The 22,100-nt window shown below is 48.8% G+C and overlaps 1 protein-coding gene across 1 annotated transcript; it reads right to left on the bottom strand.

Moving 5' to 3' along the window:
- Positions 1–15,132: 15,132 nt before the first annotated feature.
- Positions 15,133–17,450, bottom strand: LOC125945625 (DNA-directed RNA polymerase III subunit RPC5-like). The gene has a single exon (XM_049667820.1). The coding sequence runs from the start codon at positions 17,432–17,434 to the stop codon at positions 15,443–15,445; it is 1,992 nt and encodes a 663-aa protein (XP_049523777.1). The 5' UTR covers positions 17,435–17,450; the 3' UTR covers positions 15,133–15,442.
- Positions 17,451–22,100: the final 4,650 nt, after the last annotated feature.

Consider the following 22,100-nt stretch of genomic DNA (forward strand, 5'->3'; position numbering starts at 1 on the left):
GAAACACTCGGGTTCCACACTTTGTATTTACACGCCACGGGTCAAACATTACTTTATTTTCGTTCATACACCTGGCAACGTGTCCTCTTGTTTCTGTGTGACGTTCTTTGCAATAGAAAGGGTCTGCGCTGCGCTCATTGCGCAGCTGTACAAATGTCAACTTCAGTGTAGCAGCCGGTAATTGAAACTCGCATGGTGCAACGTTCCGGTTAATTCGAATAGAGTGGCCGAATGCAACTATACGAATTCTCTCAGTTCAAACGAGGCTTTCGATGAATTAACGCGGGTCCGACCGTAGTTGCCATTTGGCCCTCGGTAGGACTGAATATTGTTTTGCAGGGCCGTCTGGGTTGATTTTTGTTTTAAGTTATGGGGCTCTACTCTACTGTACTTACTGTACAGTAAGGCTCTACTGTACTTTAAGGTACGGGGCTCTAGGTTAAGGTCTGCTCGAAGCAGACCTTAACGTTTTTCTCATTCCCCTTTTCCCACTGTCCGCGTCGTCTCATATCTCATTTCCTTCCCTCTTCGCCTCCTCCCAGTAGGTGAAGCTGAGGCATGTGCCTCAGGCCTGACCTCCGGGCCCTCCTTATCATTAAACATTTTCCCTCTCTTTCTATCTCTCTCTGCAGTTAATTCTAAATTGTTGACTTCCCACGCACGTATCCTCATCTGACGCGCGTAATTTGCAAATCACACGACGAGTCCGCTTCCAGTCCCCGTTTCCGTTCACGCATTCTTCAGCCGCAAATCTAATCCGGAACGCCTTTTTCCCCGCCTGCGACCTGACAAGCGCCGGTCGTACCTGCCGGCGCTTTCAGCGAGGCATGTAATTCAGCGCTGACAACGGCCGCGGCCACGGTCTTGGAACAATGGTCTCTGTAGCGGCCACCACTGATAACCGACTCGGGGCAGATAGGGCGGACAGGGTGTCGAGATCGCGAGTTGCTTTGTTTTGTGTCACTAGGCCTTGGAGCGAACGTCATCACAGCACTTTTGATGTGGAAGTGACAAGGGTCAGCGACGTTCCAGGCACAGATAAAGAGAGACAAACGAAGACGCTGTAGCTGACTGGGAAATGTCTTCCCCTTCGTCCCGGATGTATACGGCGCTGTCAGTAGAGAGGTTCAAGCTTCCCTGTAAACGAGGTTGGCATCTACTGGCTATCGGGTTTGGAGGTGTCTATGGCAGCAATCTCGCGTCAACTTAAGGCGCCCCCCGATTACAGTAAACCTAAAGGTAGCGACATTCTGCTGGTGCAAAGCGTTGACAGCGACGTAATCGTTAACGTGTGCCCCTATTTATGAGTGTTCGACGAGAACATTCGCTGTAAACAGTAATCGTTCTATTTCGTACTTATATCGCAGGTAGCCCAAATATTAAAGTTCCTCAAAGGTGTCAGGTTTCGCTCTGTATTGCCTCTGAAGAGTTGCTTCCAGACACCTACTATATGCAAGTTACTCGTGCGAATTTCGCTTCTCTTACTCTGTATCTAATGTGCTTTAGATAAAAAGTGCGATTTCATGTACCCTGGTCACGGCTATCGCATGTTATTTCAGGGTGTACGGCAGGAGACGGTTTAATAGGCGGCAATTAACAATAATTAAAGTAATTACCGGATGTTAATTCAGGCGAGCGCTGGTAGAGCTCTTAGGCTCGAAGGAGCAAAAGTGGAGGTAAGCGATTCTAGCGCCGTTGAGAAGCTGTGACGATACCTCGCTCATTTAAGGGTCCAGATTCCGTCTTCCTATCTTTGTTTGGCTTCGCACTACAGGAAAGTAATGGCTGACAGAGAGAATCTGTGCAGTCTCCGGCCGCACACACGCGCACGCACACACGCGCACGCACACACGCGCACGCACACAAGCGCACGCACACAAGCGCACGCACACAAGCGCACAAGCGCGCACGCGCACAAGCGCACACGCGCACACGCACACGCGCGCACACACACGACGCTTGTAGGACTCACGCGCGCTTCCGCGCTCTGTCTGGCTAACGTCGCTGCAAGTTGCGTTGCCCAATAACCGGAAGTTGTCGGAATAAAAGGCGGCGGGCGATGGTTGGGCGAGGAGAGAGAGGTGAGGTAAAAGGAATAGCAGAGAGAGAGAGAAAGAGAGAGAGAGAGAGATTTAGCGAGCGAGATAAGTAGAGAAGGACGTTTGATAATGTAGATATCTGCACCTATAAGCACACGCGCGTTCTATTATCTGTTCTTTCTTTTATTTTCAACGTTTCTCGGCCGCGTGCAAGAAAAACAGCTGCTCGAGCGCGCGCCCGCGATCTCTCGCCGAAACACGTGCCAGAAGCATTGCTCTAACTTTCTCGTGCTTTTTTTTATTTCCTCCTCTCTTCGTACAACCCCCTCCCCTCCCCGCGAAAACAGACGGCAGGTAGTCTTGTCAGAGCGAAAACGAAAGTATACAAATGAACAACAAACGCACGTGAAGCTGTGCTTGCGCCCTGTGTACAAACAAACAAACAACAACAAACAAACAAACAAACAAACAGCTACAGCGGATTTCCGGAAACAGGTTCTTGTACCTTCATCCTTTCGTTTGTTTATTGTGTCTAACATTTTATCGCACATAGAAACAGCTGACCCGCAGCGGACCCTTCTGCTGCTGCTGTTGGCGTTGCTCCTGGATTTCTCGTAAATCGTCAGTCGTCTTTTTTGTTTCAAGTGCTTTTCTTTTGTCGCTTTGTTGCGAGTTTGTACTGCGGGCGTCTAACACCAGGTGACAGCAGCGTCGGTGTGTCGACGGCACCGTGGATCCCTGAGCGCAAGGCATAGAGAGAGAGAGAGAGAGAGAGAGAGAGAGAGGGATGGGGCGAAGGGTCTCTATGGTTTGAAGCAGGGAGGGCACTTCACGTGTAATGGATGGATGCTCAGCGATGCTCGCCATTAACGCCAGGCGGCAGCAGCAGCGCTAGCGTCGGAGCGGCACCGTGCATCCGTGGAGGGATGAGTGAAGCGGGCGAAAGGTATGGAATCAAGGGGGTGGGCATTACAAGTAATGGATAGATGCTCAACTCGTCTTCTACTAGCCGACGGCATGTTGCGGCACTTTTTGTCGCCTTGCGCGTTTTCTTCTTTCTTTTCTTTTTTTTTTGTGGGGCGTCGTTTTGTTTGCCGCCACCTGTTGTAAAGTCCGCGCGGTGCGCTGTACCGTGAGATTGATTTTTTTTTTCTTTTTTCCCTCCTATCTCTGAAGGCGTCCGTCGCGCGGTGTGAGCAACGACGACGTAATTGAGCCTAGCTCGGGCGTGACGGAGCAGTTTGGAGAGCTCTCCGCCACCGTTTCGTACTGTGCAAGCTTTCAGCCTTTTTATCCCCCCCCCCCCCTCCAAATTTGCCCATATGCTTTTTGTTCATTCTGCACTGCTCTTATCTTATGGTGTAATTAAAAACAGTCGAACGCTCTTGTTCACTGTTGCGAGGCGGTTGCGTTGCTGGGGGTCATCCACGAGAAAGTCAACGAACGCTTAGCAAGTTCTCGTCGACACTGGATAAAACATCTAGGCATCCAGCAAATGCTTCTACTGGAGTTATTTAAAACGCCACGTTTTTTGTAAAAGCTTCATGAGAATGACACCTTCGAGCCAAGCTGAAAAATAAAGATAGGGGGTAGGGTGAGCATTATGAATAAACAAGGCGATAATTTCGAGCAAGAACGCAAGACTCGAGAAATTAAGCGGGATGCTACAAAACTGTACTGTTATGGTTGAAATCACGCGACGTCAGCATTCAATGTTACTTAGAAATTGAGGGCACTCAACGCTGTGCTCTGAAATCAAGTAGAGAGGGAGGATGGAAAATGAAGCTAAAACTTGCACAAACCTCGATATGGTGAAATACCTAAAACCGCAGCCAACATTTGTAGAGTGCTAGGGTCGAACCACCGTGCTTGGGACGAGTGTGTACTGTCTTCCTCGAAAACCGAAATCGGCGCGAAAGCGAATGAACTACGGCGCACACCGTCTTGCATTTCCACGTTTATACCGAATGCCGTGTACGTTCTTTCGCCCGGATTTAGTACTGTCATTCTTGTTCGTTTAAAAACTGCACCATTAATGACTTTCCAGCGCTCTTTTACAAAGTGGCCATTGCAATCATTCACCATAAAACGCCCCTCCGCCTGGTTGGCGGCGCGGAAGTTGTTCTGTGGCAGGGGAGGGGATGTGGAGAGAAGAGCGAACGCATGCCCTCTAATTGCGGAAACTGGTGAGGCCACTACGAAGGGATGCAGCGCCATCTCTTGGGTAGATGGGAAACTACTAAAAAAAGCGGCGCTGGCAGGAAGCGCTCTTCGAATTGATAGCGGACGTGGTTAGCTGAAGGCAGGCGCCGGGACTGAACTGGATCGCCTGGTTCCGAACGAGTGACAGTGGAGTGAAAGGTTCCGCGTTGTGGTATACGGATGAATCCGACGCCCCAAACGTAATTTTGGGCTGTTGCATCCACGACTTTCACTCGTAGTCGTTCTGTGCATTGGTATGACGTCATCTCAGTTTATACCTGCAGCCACGCGGCTTTCTCGGTTGGTGCGCGCCGCTTGGTTCCATTGCGTTCTCGGCGAAATCATTTTGCGCTGCAAAAAAAAAAAAAGCAGTGAGCGTAATCTTATCGAATTTAATTATAGCGGCGGTATCATATTTAATACCTTCTCAGCAGTTGAGGGAGGGCAGTTCCTCTGCTGTGCCATTTTTAATATTTTCCTTTCTTTTTTTTATTGGCTACTCGAACGTGTTCTCGGCGAAAATAAGCTGAGTAGTAGAAAACAATTACTATACCGTTAAATACTCAGCATGTAAGCTTTGGTTTCTAGCAGCGATTCGAGAATGGTAAACGCTAGTTCATTCGTTGTTCAGCGATATAAATTTTTGAAATAACTTCCGCCATTACTTCTGGGACATAAAAACAAAAAGAAAATACCGAGAGCTTGTTGTCGAAGCCTCAGGTGTATTTCGTGTTGCTAGATAGCACTCAGTCACTGTGTTTTACTACTGCGCTACTGTTTTTTTTTTTTTTCGAGCCATTCAGTATTCTGAATGTTCTGACCTAGGAAATGTCTTCTGGAAGTCGTAACATGTCCTTCTTTGTCCCTGAGACGTGGCCTTTTTGTATAAGAGACAACTGTGTTTTCGATGGGCCTTTTATATATTTTTTAAATTTTTTGCTCTTCATTGCAGTCCATCGGCATTCGAACAAATCGAGAACAGACAAAAATGTACATATTCCATTTAAGTGGGGATCTGTTAAACGCGAGCAGATAATTGGGTGATATCAGCATAGAACAACGATCACCTTTCGCAGTAGATTCGAATGTGGAAACGAAATTTCTCCTGGTTGGGCAACGGAACATATGACATAACGTGACAGATATCACAGCAGACGAAACTTCTAATTCGCAGCGCAAGACATAGTAACTGAGAATTTTTTTTTTTTTTGGAAACTCATACGGTACAAGTAGCTGGGACTTTTGAGAAGAGCGCTCGAGATTGTATTTAGTTTCTACAAACTGTATGCGGTTGTATACGGTTATTTCAGTGGCATTGCAGTGCATGATACGTAGCACTTCACGTGCTTCTCCCGCCTAATATTAAGCAGCCAATATTTGAAAAGTTTTCAGCCGGTAATAAACAAATAGGCGTTTTTTTTTTTTTTTTTTTTGGTTACGTGCATCTTCACATACGAGAATTTTACAAAACGCCTCAGCTAATGCGCCTGTAAAGCGTGCACTGTGCATTGCACAGCTGTTGTGCAACCGTGCCAGCACCTCAGGGGCAAACAGTACTCGGTGTGATATGCATTGCTTTTTACTCCTTTTCCGTTATTAAAAAGGCTTAACTTAATTTAAAAATTTAATCCTACTTCTCAAAGATTTAATAAACAACTGTGAGTATAGTTTTATATTATTACAAAAAGAAACTAATTTATTTCTTGTCACATCACTCAATTGTTGGCTTGAATGCTTTGCCTGGAGGAGCTCAACTCAACACCTTCTAAAAAAACAAAAAAAAACAAAAACAAAAGGCCAGTCATAAGACCCACATTTAGCACTATCGCCACTGTTGCGGATGATTAAAGTATATATTAAACTACGTAAAACAGTGCCAGGATGATCAGCGCTAATTTAAAAGGCTTCTGTGTTAAATCAGACTAGCTTGTGTTTACGATGTGGTGCGTTTGTCCTTGAAGCAGCTGCAATGTCGTATCCTCTTTAAACTCTAACGATACATTTACGTTGAGCGTTTGTTAAAGACACGTATTAAAGTAAGCTAGATTGGCAGATAGAGATTCACAGATTCGGCATCACTGGCACGCTGAAGTTTGTTAACACCGACCACGCTAGAGTGCTTTGCACTCGGAAAGAAACGGATGCATCCTATAAACTTTTCTCGACTTTTTCTTGCACGCACACACACACCAGGAAAGGAACACTTGAAATACTTAAAAATATCATGCAAGTTGTGTCGTCATCTCGATATCACCTGTGCCACTAATAATGAAAATTTATTTTTCTTGCGTGCGCGAGAAACGGTGTGTCGCAGCACGAAACTACCAGTCTACTCTGCATCCGTGTGTCGCTGAAGTATTCCTACTGAAACGTACCGTTTGGCATTCTGATATTTTCAAATATTTTCCGTATGCTTTCGTCATAATTATTACGAAATCTCCAGGGATTCCATACAAATTTCGTCTAATTCCCATCAAAATCGTATGCAAAACACACGGTATTAATGGAGTGCACACGGAACGTTTTAGTAGGGATCCTTTAATAATCTGCTCCTAATATCGCGTTTTCTTTCTTTCCTTTCGTCCAAAACTCTAGCTACGAGGAAGAATCCCAGCCGCCATGCTTCGTGGAAGGATCGCCGCATCGCACCCGAGACAAAACTGGTTTTCACAATGATCGTCCAGATCGTGTTTCATGTCTGAGATCATTGTGAAAGCTGATTTTGTTGACCGTTTCGCCGTGGGACGCACTGCAGACGACCCCGACCGAAGCAAGCCGCATCTCGGAAGGACGGAGGGACTCGCACGGAGTCGACAAAAAAAGGTATACAGTCGCACCCGGATATATCGAACACGGATATAATGAATCATCGTATATAACGAACAGCAGTAACATCTTGAAAATGTTTGTATAAAATTTTTATCTTATATATCGAGTTACGTACACCATCGAACCCGGATATATCGATCCCACATATAACGAATTATTCTGCATATTGTATAAACTTTTTATGTTGTATATCGAATTACCTATACAGTCGAACCCGGATATATCGAATCTGAAGGGGATCACAAAAAAAAAAAAAAAAACTGTCAGCCCCTCCCACTCGCCTTTCAACAGGCAAGAAGACTGGGAAGAAGCCGTCAAGAGCGACGACCTTCAAGTCAAGCTTCGGGTTGTCCAAAGGGCCTGCGAAAGGGCTGAAGATCACGCTCTTCCGCCCCCGGTGCAGGTGCGGCCCGCGACTGCACCGGGGGCGGAAGAGCGGTACTACAAAATAGTCCCTTAGGACAAAATAAAGTTTTTTGACCGACTGTCTGTCTGTCAGTACTTCCACTGGGGTGGAGATGGAAGACCAGCGAAGGTTGGTAGGCTTCGTAGGCTCGTGCTTCGTAGGCTCTCTGTTATTGGTCGTTATCATCCCGCAAGCGTGGGTGTTTAGCCCAGTGGGTAAGACATTCGGCTTCTGAGCCTGGGTTCGTAGGCTCGAAACTCACCATCGCCAGCTTTCTTCTTTCGAGTTTATTGTGAGTTACACATTTCTTTCTTTATATCGATTCGTCTGACGTGACGGATGGACGGACGGATGGACGGACGGGTTTACTCGTTGGGTAGGCATAGAAATGCTTACGCATTAAAATACAAATACAATTTGGGGGGGGGGGGGTGTAGTGCTTGAGCCTTTTGGCAAAGAACAAGTTAGGTCGCATACGCGCGATGCCCTCCAAGGAGCAGCACTATGGCACACTCGAAGACGGATGACTCTGTTATCATTACAGAGGCTAAGACTTGGTAACGAGAAACGTGTAAGTACACACCTGCTTGATCTTCCAATAGACTGCGGTGTGTTTTAGAATGAATGAATAAATAGACACAGACGCTAACGTGTCCTTGCGTACGCTGGTCACGGGGCCGCTGGTTTCCCACAGAAAGTGTTCCAAGTTCTCCTATAGCATTATGCGTTAACTTTTGGAACCAGTAAGTAAATTAATGTGTTGTCGCGGACAATTGAACGAATTAGGGCTAACTATGACGCTTTCTTTCGCTTCTATTGCTGCCGATACTTGTAATGCCAGCATGATTTCGGCCTGTCAGCTTATAGTGTGATGCTTATACCATCTTTGGCGATCGGATAAATCTTGGTGCGAGATCTTGCTCTCGAGTTATTTGTTGCGAAATGTTTCTACACGTTTAAATTTCTTGTTCACGTTGTATTTATCTATGCTTGCATACCGGCTTGATCCACAGCTAAGACGGAGACTGGATGTCATCTTCGGGCAACCTGCAGTCCACGGAAATTTGGGAAGATCGTGGGGACAAGACGCATATAGGAAACAAAAAACTCGAGTACTCTGGTTGTCTTCTACTCGAAGTGACGTCCGCACGGCCTGCCAATTATTCCTCTTTAAGACGTCTGGCTCGTTTGACGCAATTCGGTTCTTCGACGTGCCGCTCCTTGACGGAACAATTGTCCTTCCCATTGCGAGGCTCGCAGTGAAAGGCGACAGTTGCTCGACCGCGACTCGTGTTGCGAACGGTACTCAATCGCGAAGCTGCTGCCACCCACCGCGTGTGCTCACTGCATACGGCATGCGAAGCTCACGTTAGAGAAGCCCATTTATCATCTAGCCGGCAAGAAACACAACGATGAATTTAGTTGGAAGTTAATGCTTAATTGTGCTTGTCTCGTGGCTTCTGCGTCCGCGTTCTTGCTGCGCGCTGGAAGTAATGAAACACAAAGCTAGCCCGGTAATTGAATGATCGTAGAGTAAAACTAGGACTATTTAATATCTAAACCAAAGTAGGTTACCGGCGAATCTGCTGTCGCTGAGTGCCGTATATAGGAACTGTGAAAGCTGTCACAAATACGTTTGCTAGTATGTGACATTGAAATGTGTACATGCTCGTGGTTGCCGACCCGGATAGTTTGAGCCACTAGCCCGGTACCAGCGTTCCTTGCGCATTTGAAACGTACTAGTAGATCGTCAGCCGTACTATACTGGAACTTCAGCCGGCCCAGAGTGCTCCGTTGAATTTTTCCTGCCGCTGACAACCCCAGCATGCTTCCGTTATTTCGCTCATAACTGAAGCATGTTGGGGTTGCTTGTTAGAAAATAACAATTAACTTCCACTGCGCTTTCTCTGGCTTCATATTCTGTCATGTCGTATGATTGTGACTTGTGCTGGAAGTTAGTTCTTTTTTTCTTGGTTCTAAGCCAGTACTTATTCAGCGTGATCAAGAAATAATGTTGCAGTTAGTAGTGGAACTTGGGATCGCCTTGCCGTCTCCATGTCTTTCATTGTCACCTGGCACCATTTGAAAGCCATGACAAGCCAGCTGGGCGTACAGTCATCATCATCATCATCATCGTCATCATCATCATCATCATCGTCATCATCATCGTCATCATCATCATCATCATCATCATCATCATCATCAGCAGCAGCAGCAGCCGCCGCCGCCGCCGCCTATATTTTATGTCCACTGCAGGACGGAGGCCTGTCCCTGCGATTTACAATTACCCCTGTCTTGGCTAGCTGAATCCGACTTGCGCCTGCAAATTTCCTAACTTCATCACCCCACCTAGTTTTCTGCCGTCCTCGACTGCGCTTCCTTTCTCTTGGAAACCATATCCTACGCATTACATGGCCTGCCCAGCTCCATTTTTTTCTCTTAATGTCAGTTAGAATATCGGCTATCCCCATTTGCTTTCTGATCCACACCGCTCTCTTCCTGTCTCTTAACGTTAGGCATAACATTTTTCGTTCGATCGCTATTTATGCGGTCCTTAACTTGTTCTCGAGCTTCTTTGTTAACCTCCAAGTTTCTGCCCCATATGTTAGCATTGGTAGAATGCAATGATTGTACACTTTTCTTTTCAGCCAGAGTGGTAAGCTCCCAGTCAGGATTTGGCAATGCCTGCCATATAGTACGCTATTCCAAATATTATACATTGTAAAACATTGATCCGCCGCTCACCACTGTATATGCGGCGTCTCCTAGTCGCTGTGTTGCTGTCAGACGTCGTTTAAACCCCATAAAATAAACAAATACGCAGTTGGTGCCCCCAAAACCGCCATACTCCAAAGCGCTGAGTGGATGACTAATTTAATTAATATCACCGTGACGCAAGCTTGGGCTAGTTGTTTCGGCATAAGGAATGGTAAAGCGGGGGGATCGAAAGAGGCGGGCGAAAAGAAAAACATAAGACACACAAACGCAGAGAAGTTGTGTGTGACTACGTGTGTTTTAACGTACAGGATGGTCGTTCATTCTGTTCGGCTGACTATAGGTAGGTCATTGAGGCATTCGAAATTGGAAGCAAGGATTGCTTGAGCTGCCCCATCTGTTTCTTTGACAGCAAAGGACATCCTGTTCTTTTCGCGGTAGTGGCCTGTGAGGGACGGTTTTGTTGCAATGTAACCTATCTTAATGACAGTATGAAGGGCGCAAACAAATGCACATGCTATGCATAGCGTAGCTCGCACTAGTGGCGCAAGGCTAAAGAAACAGCGGAGCTGGTCGGCTCCTAGCTGGTCCTGGCCTTATTGGTTATGCTTTCCCGGAATTTATTGATTATTGATCGATTACCTAATAATTGGCTATCAAGTGGCTATTGCAAGGTATTAGCCACGTATTTGGGCTATTCTAAGCACTACCAAGTCATCCCCAGCATTTTCCAGAATTTCTTTATTATTGATCGATTATTGATTCGCTATTGATTGGCTATCGATTGTTAATCGCGAGGTATTGGCCACGTATTTGGGCTAGGCTAATTACTACCAAGTCATCCCCAGAATTTTCTGTAATTTGATTATAGATCGATTATCGGTTAGCTATCGATTGGCTATCGCAAGGTGAAGCGAGGCGCAGCTGTGCGCAGTGACGTCATCGCGAGGTGAGTTTTGCGAACGCTACGCGAGGAAACGAAAAGCTTAAACAGCTCCGCTGTTAAAATATGAGACAGACAAACGGAGAGCTCCGTTTTGTCTGTCTTCTCTGACCTCTTGTGCGCCCCGTTTTCGCTACACTTTAGGTAATGCAATACCAGCTAGCTCATCAGTCCACTCTTTTCTCATTCAGTCCAACCAACCTTCCATAGCGTTCATATCAGCGTTTCTCCCCAAGTTGTCGCCATCATTTCAGCTCAATCCAGAGTATTTACAGTTGCCCGTGGACGTAATAGCCTTCACGTACTACAGCGTTATCGGAGACGTGGACGGTGGCATATGCACTGGTAACGACATCTTGCGACATATTGTCAAACTAGAACGTATTAGAAACATTTTTGTGTTACATTGGCATTGTTGAGAAAGAAATTGGACAGTTCCAACGCAGATGCCGTGGTCTATGTGAATGCAAAGCCTTAAAGGGACCCTAAAGGCAAACACTACGTCAACTGTTTAAATATTCCAGAAACCTCGCAACGCTTGTTTCATGTCAAGAAAAGACTTAGTTTTCGACAAAATTACATCTGAAGGGTCCGAGTACCTCTATAGCAATTCAAATCTCCCGCCACCAATCCGGGAGTTGTGACGTTGCATACGCCATCACCACCCTTTTCTGCCATTGGTGAGTAAACCGGAGCCCAACAGATGGCGGTACGGTTGGAGAAACCGAGCCAGGTCAGAGCAGTGGATTCGCCGCTGCAACTGCCTTTGGTCAAGTGGCGTGGACCGTTAGAGCATCCCACGACATCACATGCAAGTGGAATTTCCTGCGACTGCCACTTTGTGAGAGTTTCGCGAGCCAGAAAAACCAGCGCATCAATACGCGATAACGAAACTACTGAAACGCGAAAGCGTGGGCGGTGCGCAGTCGAGCGAAAACAAGCTTTCGACCGCTGGCGTCGTTGTGAAGGGATGTCAATGAGTTCTTTTTTTTTTTCTATAACGGAAATAGAAATGAACAAGTAGCATTTTTTGCCACTTATAATTCAATACAATAATGTTTTTATAACGAGTGGTTGAGTACTAGTGACAAAAATTAAATGAGGAGTGCCTTGGTCATCGGGCAAGTACTTAAATGTCACGGGGGTCTCTAATGGTGTCCTGCATTTACCTCAATTTCCCGATAACTAAGGATCTGTTCGCGATGATATTGACGCCTTAGAGATTCTCGAGCACTAATATATCACTTTTAGCTTGACCTAATATTTCCCTTTAGTGTCCCTTTAATGAGGCGGTTAAAAAATTCCTGTACAAATAAAGGCGATACGCGCAGTTTCGTTTACTTTTATCCCACGTGACGTGTCATGAGGTGCAATGCGGTTATGCTTATGCCACGGTTTGTGCATCCTGATTGTCACGACTTCTGCATCACTTGGGTAACTTTGGCATACACGTGGTAAACATATTCGTGGCTTCTACACCGCTTGTCACACTAGCGCACAGGGGATTAGCCTATAATGGGCACACGCCAAGTGGCATATACCGAATGGCTAAATCATAGAAAATCAAGTAAACTGAAGAAGGGCCGCTGAATATAATGAACTATTCTATTAAGAGGTGGGTGTGGCTTACCAGATGCCTATCAGCCGAAATTACGTGCTCAGGTTGTATGTGGTATGTGTTAGAGTGAAGCTCTCAGGCGTCCGTTCCTGCGGTGAGCGTCGGCGTCTTTCGTAACTGAGCGAACGAGCACAGCGAAAGATGAAAGAGCGAATGCGGAAGACTGTGATAGCTAAGAGAGGAAAGCGGAGGAGGAGGGTATGGTGAAAGGTGAAAAGAAAAGCGTAGTGCCGCGCAAGACAGGCTCTGCGGAGCTACGAGATGGCGCCAGAGTAGCGCGCGTCGTCAGTTCACTGATGACGCCACCGATACCATATATGGAAACAAAGCGCTGCATGAGCGGAGGTCTGTCTGCGGCGGCTGCTGTGAATCGCGCCCACGCGTCACCCACGCGCTGCCTCTCGCGATCTCCCGATTAGCGAGGCAGTCGCTCCACACTTCGCTCCGTTTGCAACGTGCCGCGCGAGACACATTGTTCGCGCCAGCCAATATATCGCGACATGAAAACACGTATAGAGCTGCACTCAAATTTCGTATTAGGGAGTACCGTTATCTTCGGTCAATTTTTTTGCGCTAGACGGAAGTGCGCTTTTTCGCACTACTTTGGCGGTTACCATACACTGCTTATAAAAGCCGTTTTGCTGGTACTTACCTTCGGACCACGTATAAGATTCGTATATAAGCTGACTACCTACGCCAAACTGTGGCGAAGGGGAGAGCAAATTTTCACTTTAAATTCGAAAGGCTCCATAATAAAGGTAAGGTCGCTGTAGACACTTTGCAGCGGTTGCTATACGCGTAGTGCTAGTGCGCGTTGACGAAGCGCCCTGCGCAGTGCGCTCGGGAAAGGAGGCAGCTGCGTCACTCCTTCGTAGTTTTCTGCGTCGTCGCTCGTGCTACTCTGTTTGATTCACGTTTTTGGAGCAGAATAAGGACTACCCTTGGCGCGTGCGTGGAGGTCAATGCTACAAGGCATGTCGAAGAAGAATAGTTGCGCGTTCGGGTGCTCAAATACCTGCAAAATAACTTGCCGGTGACGCGGTTTTAATCATTCCCCGCGGGGCAGAAACGGCAGCAGTGGATCGCCGCCGTTCTGCGGGAAATTTCTTGTTCTCATGCTTTCGTTTGTCATCTGCGTGTTTTATTGCACTCGATCATGTTTGCACGGGTAAGCCTAACCTAACCTAACCTTACCTAACTGATGCCCTACCAATCTTTTGTTCAGTTTAACCTAACCAAACCTAACCTAACTCATGGCCTACCCATGCTTTGTTCGGTTTGTCCGCGGTGCAGCATGCGGGTCAAACTAAGTTATGAATGCCGCTTGCTACTTATATACTGTCTTGCCGCTTCTTTACCTGATGCTTCTTACCCTGAAGGCCGCGAATGCACGCAGAATTGCCGTGCGACTGGCCGCTCGAGGCACTCGTTGGATCTGCTGCAGTTTATTCCTTCGTCACTGCTGCCTACAGCAAAAAGAAATCGCTTATACAAATTTATATACAACATGTCTGTAATGAAAGGGTTGAAGTCTTCGCTTTTTAAAGACAAGAATCGGTGACTGATAAAGTACTTCAGGTTAGAGCACTGCACGGGCCGATTTTTGAGGCCCGGGCCCGGCCCGGGCCCGTTTTTACATTGGGCGGCCCGCCCGAGCCCGATCAAAACCTTTGTGGCGAGACCCGGGCCCGGCCCGGGCCCGGAAATAATCTACGTTACCCGCCCGGCCCGGCCCGCCACCCCTTTACCTTAAGCCCGAGCCCGGCCCGAGCCCGACTCGAAACTGGCCCGAACCCGGCCCGAGACTGAAAAATACATGTTTTTCAGAGTTGAGAAACCCGAGAATAACTCGCAGAAAGCCCGAGCCCGGCCCGGGCCCGCGTCAAAAAACACGAGCCCGGCCCGGGCCCGGGTCAAAAAGCACACGCCGGGCCCGAGCCCGGCCCGAGCCCGTGCAAAAACTGCCTTACCCGGCCCGGCCCGGCCCACGGGCCGGGCCGGGCCCGGGCTTTCGGGTAAGCCCGAGCCCGTGCAGTGCTCTACTTCAGGTATTAGACGTCAACTTATAAAATATCATTGTGGACGCCCTATTGTTCAACATGAGTAGCAATTGGGGCTGGTATTTTAATAAGGTTCTCCGTGTAACAGTGAACCGTACAATATCCACTCTTTCCTTGACGCCATGTTGGTCGTCTGGTGATCTTTGCATTCCAAGCTTATCCCTCGCCCCACATATGAGAAAGCTAAACCTACAATACCTCTCCCTCCGCCGCTACCTAATATATAGAACTCACTGCCCTTGCGACAGAACGGATAGTTGTAGCAAAGCGTGCACTATACCACAATGCCAAGAAAGCGCAACTCCAAAGAAGCAGTTTTAATCATTTAATACCGACAGAAAAACCACGAAAGACGTAGTGACGAAGTTGTGCCGCAGACAGGCCGGATCCAGCTTCCCTGATGAGTTCAATATCGCAGTCGATCCAACAGGTTAGACATGGCCCATCCTGGTTACAGAACGTTCCAGTACTAGACCGCAGCGCGATAAAAACAACAAATTTTTCGACGACGTGGTCTTCACGGGAGCCTAATGTTACTGATTCATGGCTAAAAGCTCTCACCAACCAACTGCGATAGCTTGAGTTCGGACCATTTTAGACTTTAATGTTACTAGCTGTTGTTGCAGCGGATCATTCCGCCATTTTGCTGAGCTTCGTGACCGGACTACCGCAGGAAGACCTCGGCGTGCTTTCCAGTGTCTTGGACGTTGTCCGACGACGGCAAGCCTTGTTTCCACTGCCATCGTTCGAAGAAGACTCTCCATGATCTCTTTGCTTCTTCTGCAGTCGCGCCATCACGGACGGGCGGAACGTCCTCGAAAGAGCCACGCGCCGGTCGCGCCACACCCGGTGTTGTTTCAGAACCACGTCAGGGTGAGCTTTCGTGAAGTCGGAGTCGCACGGCAGGAGGAACTCCCAGCCGTCAGGGGTCGGCCTGGCGATGTCCTCCAGGAGAGCCCTGATGTCTTCATGGGGAAGTGAACAGAGGCCTTGCCTGAGGGTGTCGGCGAACGCGGACTCCACGACGTGCCTTGTCTCGGTGTACATGTACAAGAGCAGGTCGCGGGCGTTGCACAACGTCTTCTCGCGTATTTGCAGTGGCTTCAGCTTCTTTTCGCTTATGCCTTCCCACGGGTAGAGCTCCTCACTCTTCACCACCCAGCAGCCCTGTACCAGAACCGCCGCGTACTGCAGGATGTTGAGGACGGACTCTTCGCTAGCCGTGCACGGCAGCACCGACATCAGTTTGCCGAAGTCAATCACCTTGACGTTTCGGAGGATGGCTGTTATCTGGTCTTCGAGCGGCAGGCAGCTGATGTCGTGCATGGACAGCTCCTGCGAGCTGAACTCGCCTGGCAAGGCGTGAATCTGCGAACGGGCTTCGTTTGGATGCTGTGCCATTGGCTTCCCTGTGAGAAGCCTCCGCAGATAGCGTTCCCCAGGACGAGACGAGACGTGTCGCTCGCTCCGGGGTCCTACTAGTAGCTCCCTCTCGGTGAGAGACGTCTCGGAGTAACAGTAGTGGACTGTAGCGTCCACCCATGGTTCGCTTTCGCTCTCGCGTTGCAACTGCGCAAAGCGCCGCTGGCGAACGTGTTTGGAACGTTCGGCACCGTCGTTTTCGTTGACGTAGACCTCAGCCTGCGTGGTCAGATCGTTGTTCGCGCAGTCACTCTCCGGCGCTATGCCGCTGCTTTCGTCCACTGCTGGTAGTGGTGGCATTGCCTTGGCGTCGGCGTCCGACGATTGGTCCGCAGGATGGTGCAAATGGTGCAATGCCGGTGCCATGCTTACGATTGCGTGAAGGGGCGTCAGGTGAAGCTCGCCCGGCAGGAGAAGTCCCACGGCGTAGTTTTCAGGACGAGTGTTCGAAACCGTGGACATGACGATGTGACTGTCCATCGACGTCTTAGCCCCTCCATCACTGTGCTTGGTGGCGCCGGTGTTCGCCGGGCTAGTGTTCACTTTCACCGAATTTTCACGACTGGCGCCGCTGGTCGTAGGTTCCGGATTTATTGACGAGCCGGGTTCCACTTTCATGGAACGTCGAACTCCATCGCTTGTCCCAGGCTCCACATTTATACCCATTACGGGCCCTGCGCTGGTGGCGTCAGTCGGTGGCTCCATCTCCACATTCGCAACACCTTCCAAGGACTTATTCTTCACCGTCTCCCCGAAGTAGGTGCTCGCATCCGGTACCGTTACCAGTGGCCGTTCGACGGTAGCGTGCGCCTGATGTTCCTGTACAACTTCCGCGGCGACATCGGTGTCCGATGTCGTCGCATCACCGATGAATTGTCGAGCTGGCTCCGCGTCGTAGCTCGGGTCGTCGTTGTTGGGGGCGAACTCGAGCTCGATCTTCCGCTCTTCGGGATTGACTCGCGCCGCGATGCATTCCTCGTCGTAGTGAGCGTCGGGCTTCCACTGCGGGTACTGGACGAGGTACAAGTGGTCGGCCAATGCCTGGGAGACGTAAACGTCCAACTCGGCGACGACCTCGTCATCGTCCTCTGTGAGGCCCGCTGCGACACCAGACGACGAGGAGGCCGCCGCCATGAAGCTGCTCGCTGGACTTCTTCGTTCTCCCCTTCTCAATGTCGGAGCTCGCCAGCGCGTGGTCATTGCCGCATTAAGCGGCCATGAGCCACATATAGAAGCAAAGCAACCAGCCAGCCAACGAATCAATGCTCATTCGTAACCTGGCGCTGAGGCCCAGCGCCGTTGAAGATATGCCGTATAACCTAAATAAATACGATGTCGTATATAGCAAATCGCGCGGTAGAAAAAAAATATTCATTCCGGCGACTGGGCTTGGATCATGTTTTGGCGTACTCTGCGTAAAATATCTTCACAGAAGCTACACTTATCATTACTCTTAACATGGGTATGCATGTGACCTCGTGCACCCGTGCTACGGTATGCGACAACTCTTATATAGGCTTATGTTTCTTGATTTATTTTTATTTATTTTACATGTACCGGGCCACTCCTAGTCTGAGCTGTGGGTATGTGGCAAAGTATGAAAATCATAATCATCATCAGCACACGGTGATCACCTCAAAGAGCAAGTTGGCGTTGGCACGATATGTAGCGCGCGCTTTCTGGTCAATCATCATCATTGTGTGTTATGTACAATAGTATGAAAATCATTGTCATAATCACCCCACGGGTCGATACGCTTCTTGTCTGAGCAACAATTAAGGTATGTACCACCTGAACATTTAAAGACGCCTAACACGTCATTTGAGCGGTGGGAGGTACAGCTGACCGGCGATACCCTGGCGGGACAAGAAGCTCTCGTCCAGCAAGTACGTCGAGCAGCCATGGCCAGTGGAGTCCTGGAATGAGGACACCACCCACTCGTCCTCAAGATCAACTCGATGGTCTAAATAAATGTTTTTCTCTCTCTCTCTCTAGGTATGTGCCATATAGTCTGGACATAATAACCATCATCAACACACTGCGATCATTTGAAAAGGGCTAGGTGGCGGTGGGCGGTGGGACAATGTGTAACGTGTGCTTCTTGGTTAATCCCCTGGTGTGAGTATGTGTCATAGTATGTAAATTCCTATCAAAATGAACACGCTGTCATCATGGGAAAGCGATAGTTCTCGTTGCACGATAGCAGTAATCGTGCGATTGTGGCTTAATTGTAAGAACAGTGTTTCTCAAACTGCGGGTCATGACATCCGAATAATTCCTGAGCCTTTTTCTTCTGGTGGTCACGGAGGGTCTAACTATATGTCCATTCTGCTTGCCGGAACAAATATGAATTTTCACTCTTGGTACCCATACGCTTTCAAAACCGTTTTCTTTAGAAGTAGTAACTTAAGCATACATGTATATATACGTAACCACCGCAGGTGATGTTTATTATGCAGAGTTTGTTATGGTTTTATTATATTAGTTCTGGCCACAAGATGGGCGGCGAAACGGCAGGACAAAGGGCGATCTGAACCATCGGCCACCGCAAAGAAAACTTCGCCTAACACGGCTTCCCAACCGCAGCCAGTAGTTCCTCGCCAAAACTCTAGAAATGGGGCTACCCGCCGTGTATGCTTAAAAGCTTTGGCGTTTCGCTGTGAAGTAGGAGGTCGCGGAATTTAATTTTCTTTTAGAATTGGGGCTCAGGAGATATGGTTGTATCAAGAAGGCAAATAACAACCTTCCCATTAAAATATATCATTAAATCACTCCACGTTAAAATTATTAACCAGTATTGTTGGTAGCTTTTTCTGCTGTGGTTAATGACATTTAAATAAATTAGAAATAAATGTATCTGGCGTCATTGAAAAAAAAACAAACACGGACATCGAAACACTTCTCATGGGTTGTGAATGCGAAAGCATTAATGTCCATTTGAACACAGCTGAGCGGTCCTTCCAGTTCGGCGTGGCGACTAATGTACCATAGCTGTAAGGCTACACTAGGACTTCCCATCAGCACTGCCAATGATAGATTATTGCGCCTAGGGCTGCATAACACACTAGAAGAGATAGCTGAGGCTCAACAGGTGGCCCACCAAGAGAGACTAATGAGTCCACGACCTGGAAGGGCGCTACTTGAAGAAATAGGCGTAGAAAGTAACAACCAAACCAACAAAGGAGAATTATTAACAGAATTGCAAGCGGGACTACAAGAAAAAATTAAGACGACCCCGTTCCCTAGGAACATGCACCCGACACATAACCTCGAGAGACGGAAGGCAAGGGCCAAGGCACTCCTTCAAGACATAGATAAACATAAGCAGCAGGCGGTGTTCGTTGACGCTGCCTGGGTTAAAAATAAGGATGCGTATACCTCCGTTGTTGTAGACACTGAAGGTAACATACGGGATGCCATCACCGTCTATACAAAGGACCCAACAGTAGCAGAACAAGTAGCCATCGCCTTAGCCATCCGGGCAAATTGGTGGACACATATTTACAGCGACTCTAGAACAGCCATACGCAACTTTACTAACGGATATGTGACACGGATAGCAACCAAGTTACTAGACAAGGTCAACAGTGAGAGGATCGAAATTCGCTGGTTTCCTGCACATCTGGGGGTGGTGGACGGAACTCGGAGAAACCTCAATGAGGTGGCAAATGAAGCAGCACGAGGACTTTCTAGCTGTGCTCTTCAAGACCGAACAGCTTACACTTCACATGGGGAACCCAGGGATCGATTATTAACATATAACGAAATCACGAAACATTATTATTTAAGCAGACGAGAATACCCATTGCCACACGGTAAGCTTTGCAGAGCCTAAGCGGTCACATTACGTTTGCTACAGACAAGGACATACCCAAGTCCAGATTTTATTAACAGGATCTATCCGGAGAGGGAAATTCAAACCAATTGTAATAAGTGCAATGGCATCATTACTCTTAACCACATGCTTTGGCAGTGCCCTGCGGTCTTCGCAGACTGTGACAAGGAACAAGAATGGTGGCGGCAAATGCTACGAAGTGAATCACTCTCTGACCAATTACGGGCCGTCCAGAAGGCCCGCGATGTGGCTGAAGGGCTCGGCCTGACAGTCCCAACGTGGGAGCGGCCCGCGTCAACCCAGCGTTGACCTTCAGGACTCAATAAAGTTCTCCATACCATATAGTACGTGCTGCCCGAGCCAGCAAGCAGCAACAGATGCCTGCGATGCCAGCACCGCATGCCACCGACGTCCTACGCGACGAGAGACCGAGGAAGCGCATCACGCGATTGCCTCGCCGACGACCAGCCGTCTCGCCCGACGTCGCCTATCTGCTGCGTCGAGGCGCACTGGTGACGTGGTGTCGTGGCGATTCCCTCTCCCCTGACACGACACCTGGCGCTATTGGAGCAGCAGGTGTTCCGATTCGCCCGTTCTGCTCCGTCGAGGCAGGCTCGTGACGGGGGTCACAGCCAACGATAATTTAGGTGCCGTTTCGCTGCTACAGACGCCGCCGGATTTCTCGCCCGATGGGTCATTTGATGCTTTCGTATCAATAAATTTCAGAAGTAATATAAAGGTGGGGTAGGGGGAAAGGGAGGAGTCATGGTAGGTTTGGCCCTACCAGGGTCCTTGTACTAATAAAAAAAATTCACAGCCCTTCCCCTGTCGACGGAATGGGGGTAAGCGAAGCTTGTGGCAGGACGACACTGCCGCAGGCGTTCCGCTTCGTTTGCCCTAAACTCAGAGTCGGCGGTAGTTCACTGACGTTTGGCCTCAACATTGCACTCCCGCAACTCGGGGTCTGCGGCTCTTCGCTGATGTTTCGCCTGGGCTTCGGAAGCCTTCACGCTACAATCGGCACGTCGACTATGAGCCCTTTCCCGAGCGAGTTCGCTGCGCCGTTGGTGAAACGCAGCCTGTTCCTCGGCGGAACGTACCAAGCACCGTTTTCCCATTCGGTCGCCGAACCTGATCGGTGGACGACGGAAGCCCGGCGGATCACGTGCCGACCCCTGTTCCTTCCATGTCCCTTCCGCGACACACCAAACGACCCTGATTGGTTGCGTGCATCACGTGATCCGGCGCCGGCGCAGCTTTCCCCACTCCTGCTCTTCCTTCCTTCCTTCTTTCTTTATTTCGTGTCCCCGGCTCATACCCATATATCCCTGGCTCATGCGCCACATGTTACTTTTTGAGTGACAGCGCCGCCACCGAAATCTGTTATGCAATACAAGCTTCGCTTGAAAAGGGATCACGCACTAGAAAAAGGAGTCACGCAATAGAAAGGGGTCACGCACGTAACCACTAAGCCATGCAGCCACGCTTCCAAAGCATGCATTCATACGAACCATATAATTGCGTTTGAGCGCCCTCGGTGAAAGAAACCGCCAAGAAACATGGTACGCGCGAGCGGCGCATGGCGGCGCCAGCGGTCGAGCACTGGGCTTGGGCGCAAATAGAAACGCTTTCGGGCGATACTGCGACTTTTACAGCGAAGCTGTATGTGGCTAGCCGATTCGTCAGTCTGTCGCCTGTACGCCGAAAACTATCATCATCAGCAAAGCTCGTCGTCTTCTTCCGCAGCTGGCTCGTTGGCTCTCCTCGGCGCAACCGCGCGAACGCGCTCAGGCCACTGCCTCCGCATTCGTCGTTGTCGTCGTCTTCTTCCACAGCTGGCTCCGTTGCCGCTCACCATTTCAACGTAGAATTTCACTTCTCTTCTGTCGTCGTAATGGGGAGGCCACGTTTACGGGGGTATGGGCCATTGCTTAAGGGGGTATGAGCCATTTAATTGTCTAACGTGAGGGACAGATTTAATTTTGAAGCAATTTAATTTTGAAGAATAACTTGTAAACATAGGCATACTTA

The sequence above is a fragment of the Dermacentor silvarum genome, chromosome 5 (assembly GCF_013339745.2).
Source record: "Dermacentor silvarum isolate Dsil-2018 chromosome 5, BIME_Dsil_1.4, whole genome shotgun sequence".
NCBI classification, from domain to species: Eukaryota; Metazoa; Arthropoda; class Arachnida; order Ixodida; family Ixodidae; genus Dermacentor; species Dermacentor silvarum.

What these genes read in the sequence shown, in the direction of transcription:
- LOC125945625 (XM_049667820.1), bottom strand. Translation starts at nt 17,434, where the DNA reads ATGACCACGCGCTGGCGAGCTCCGACATTGAGAAGGGGAGAACGAAGA.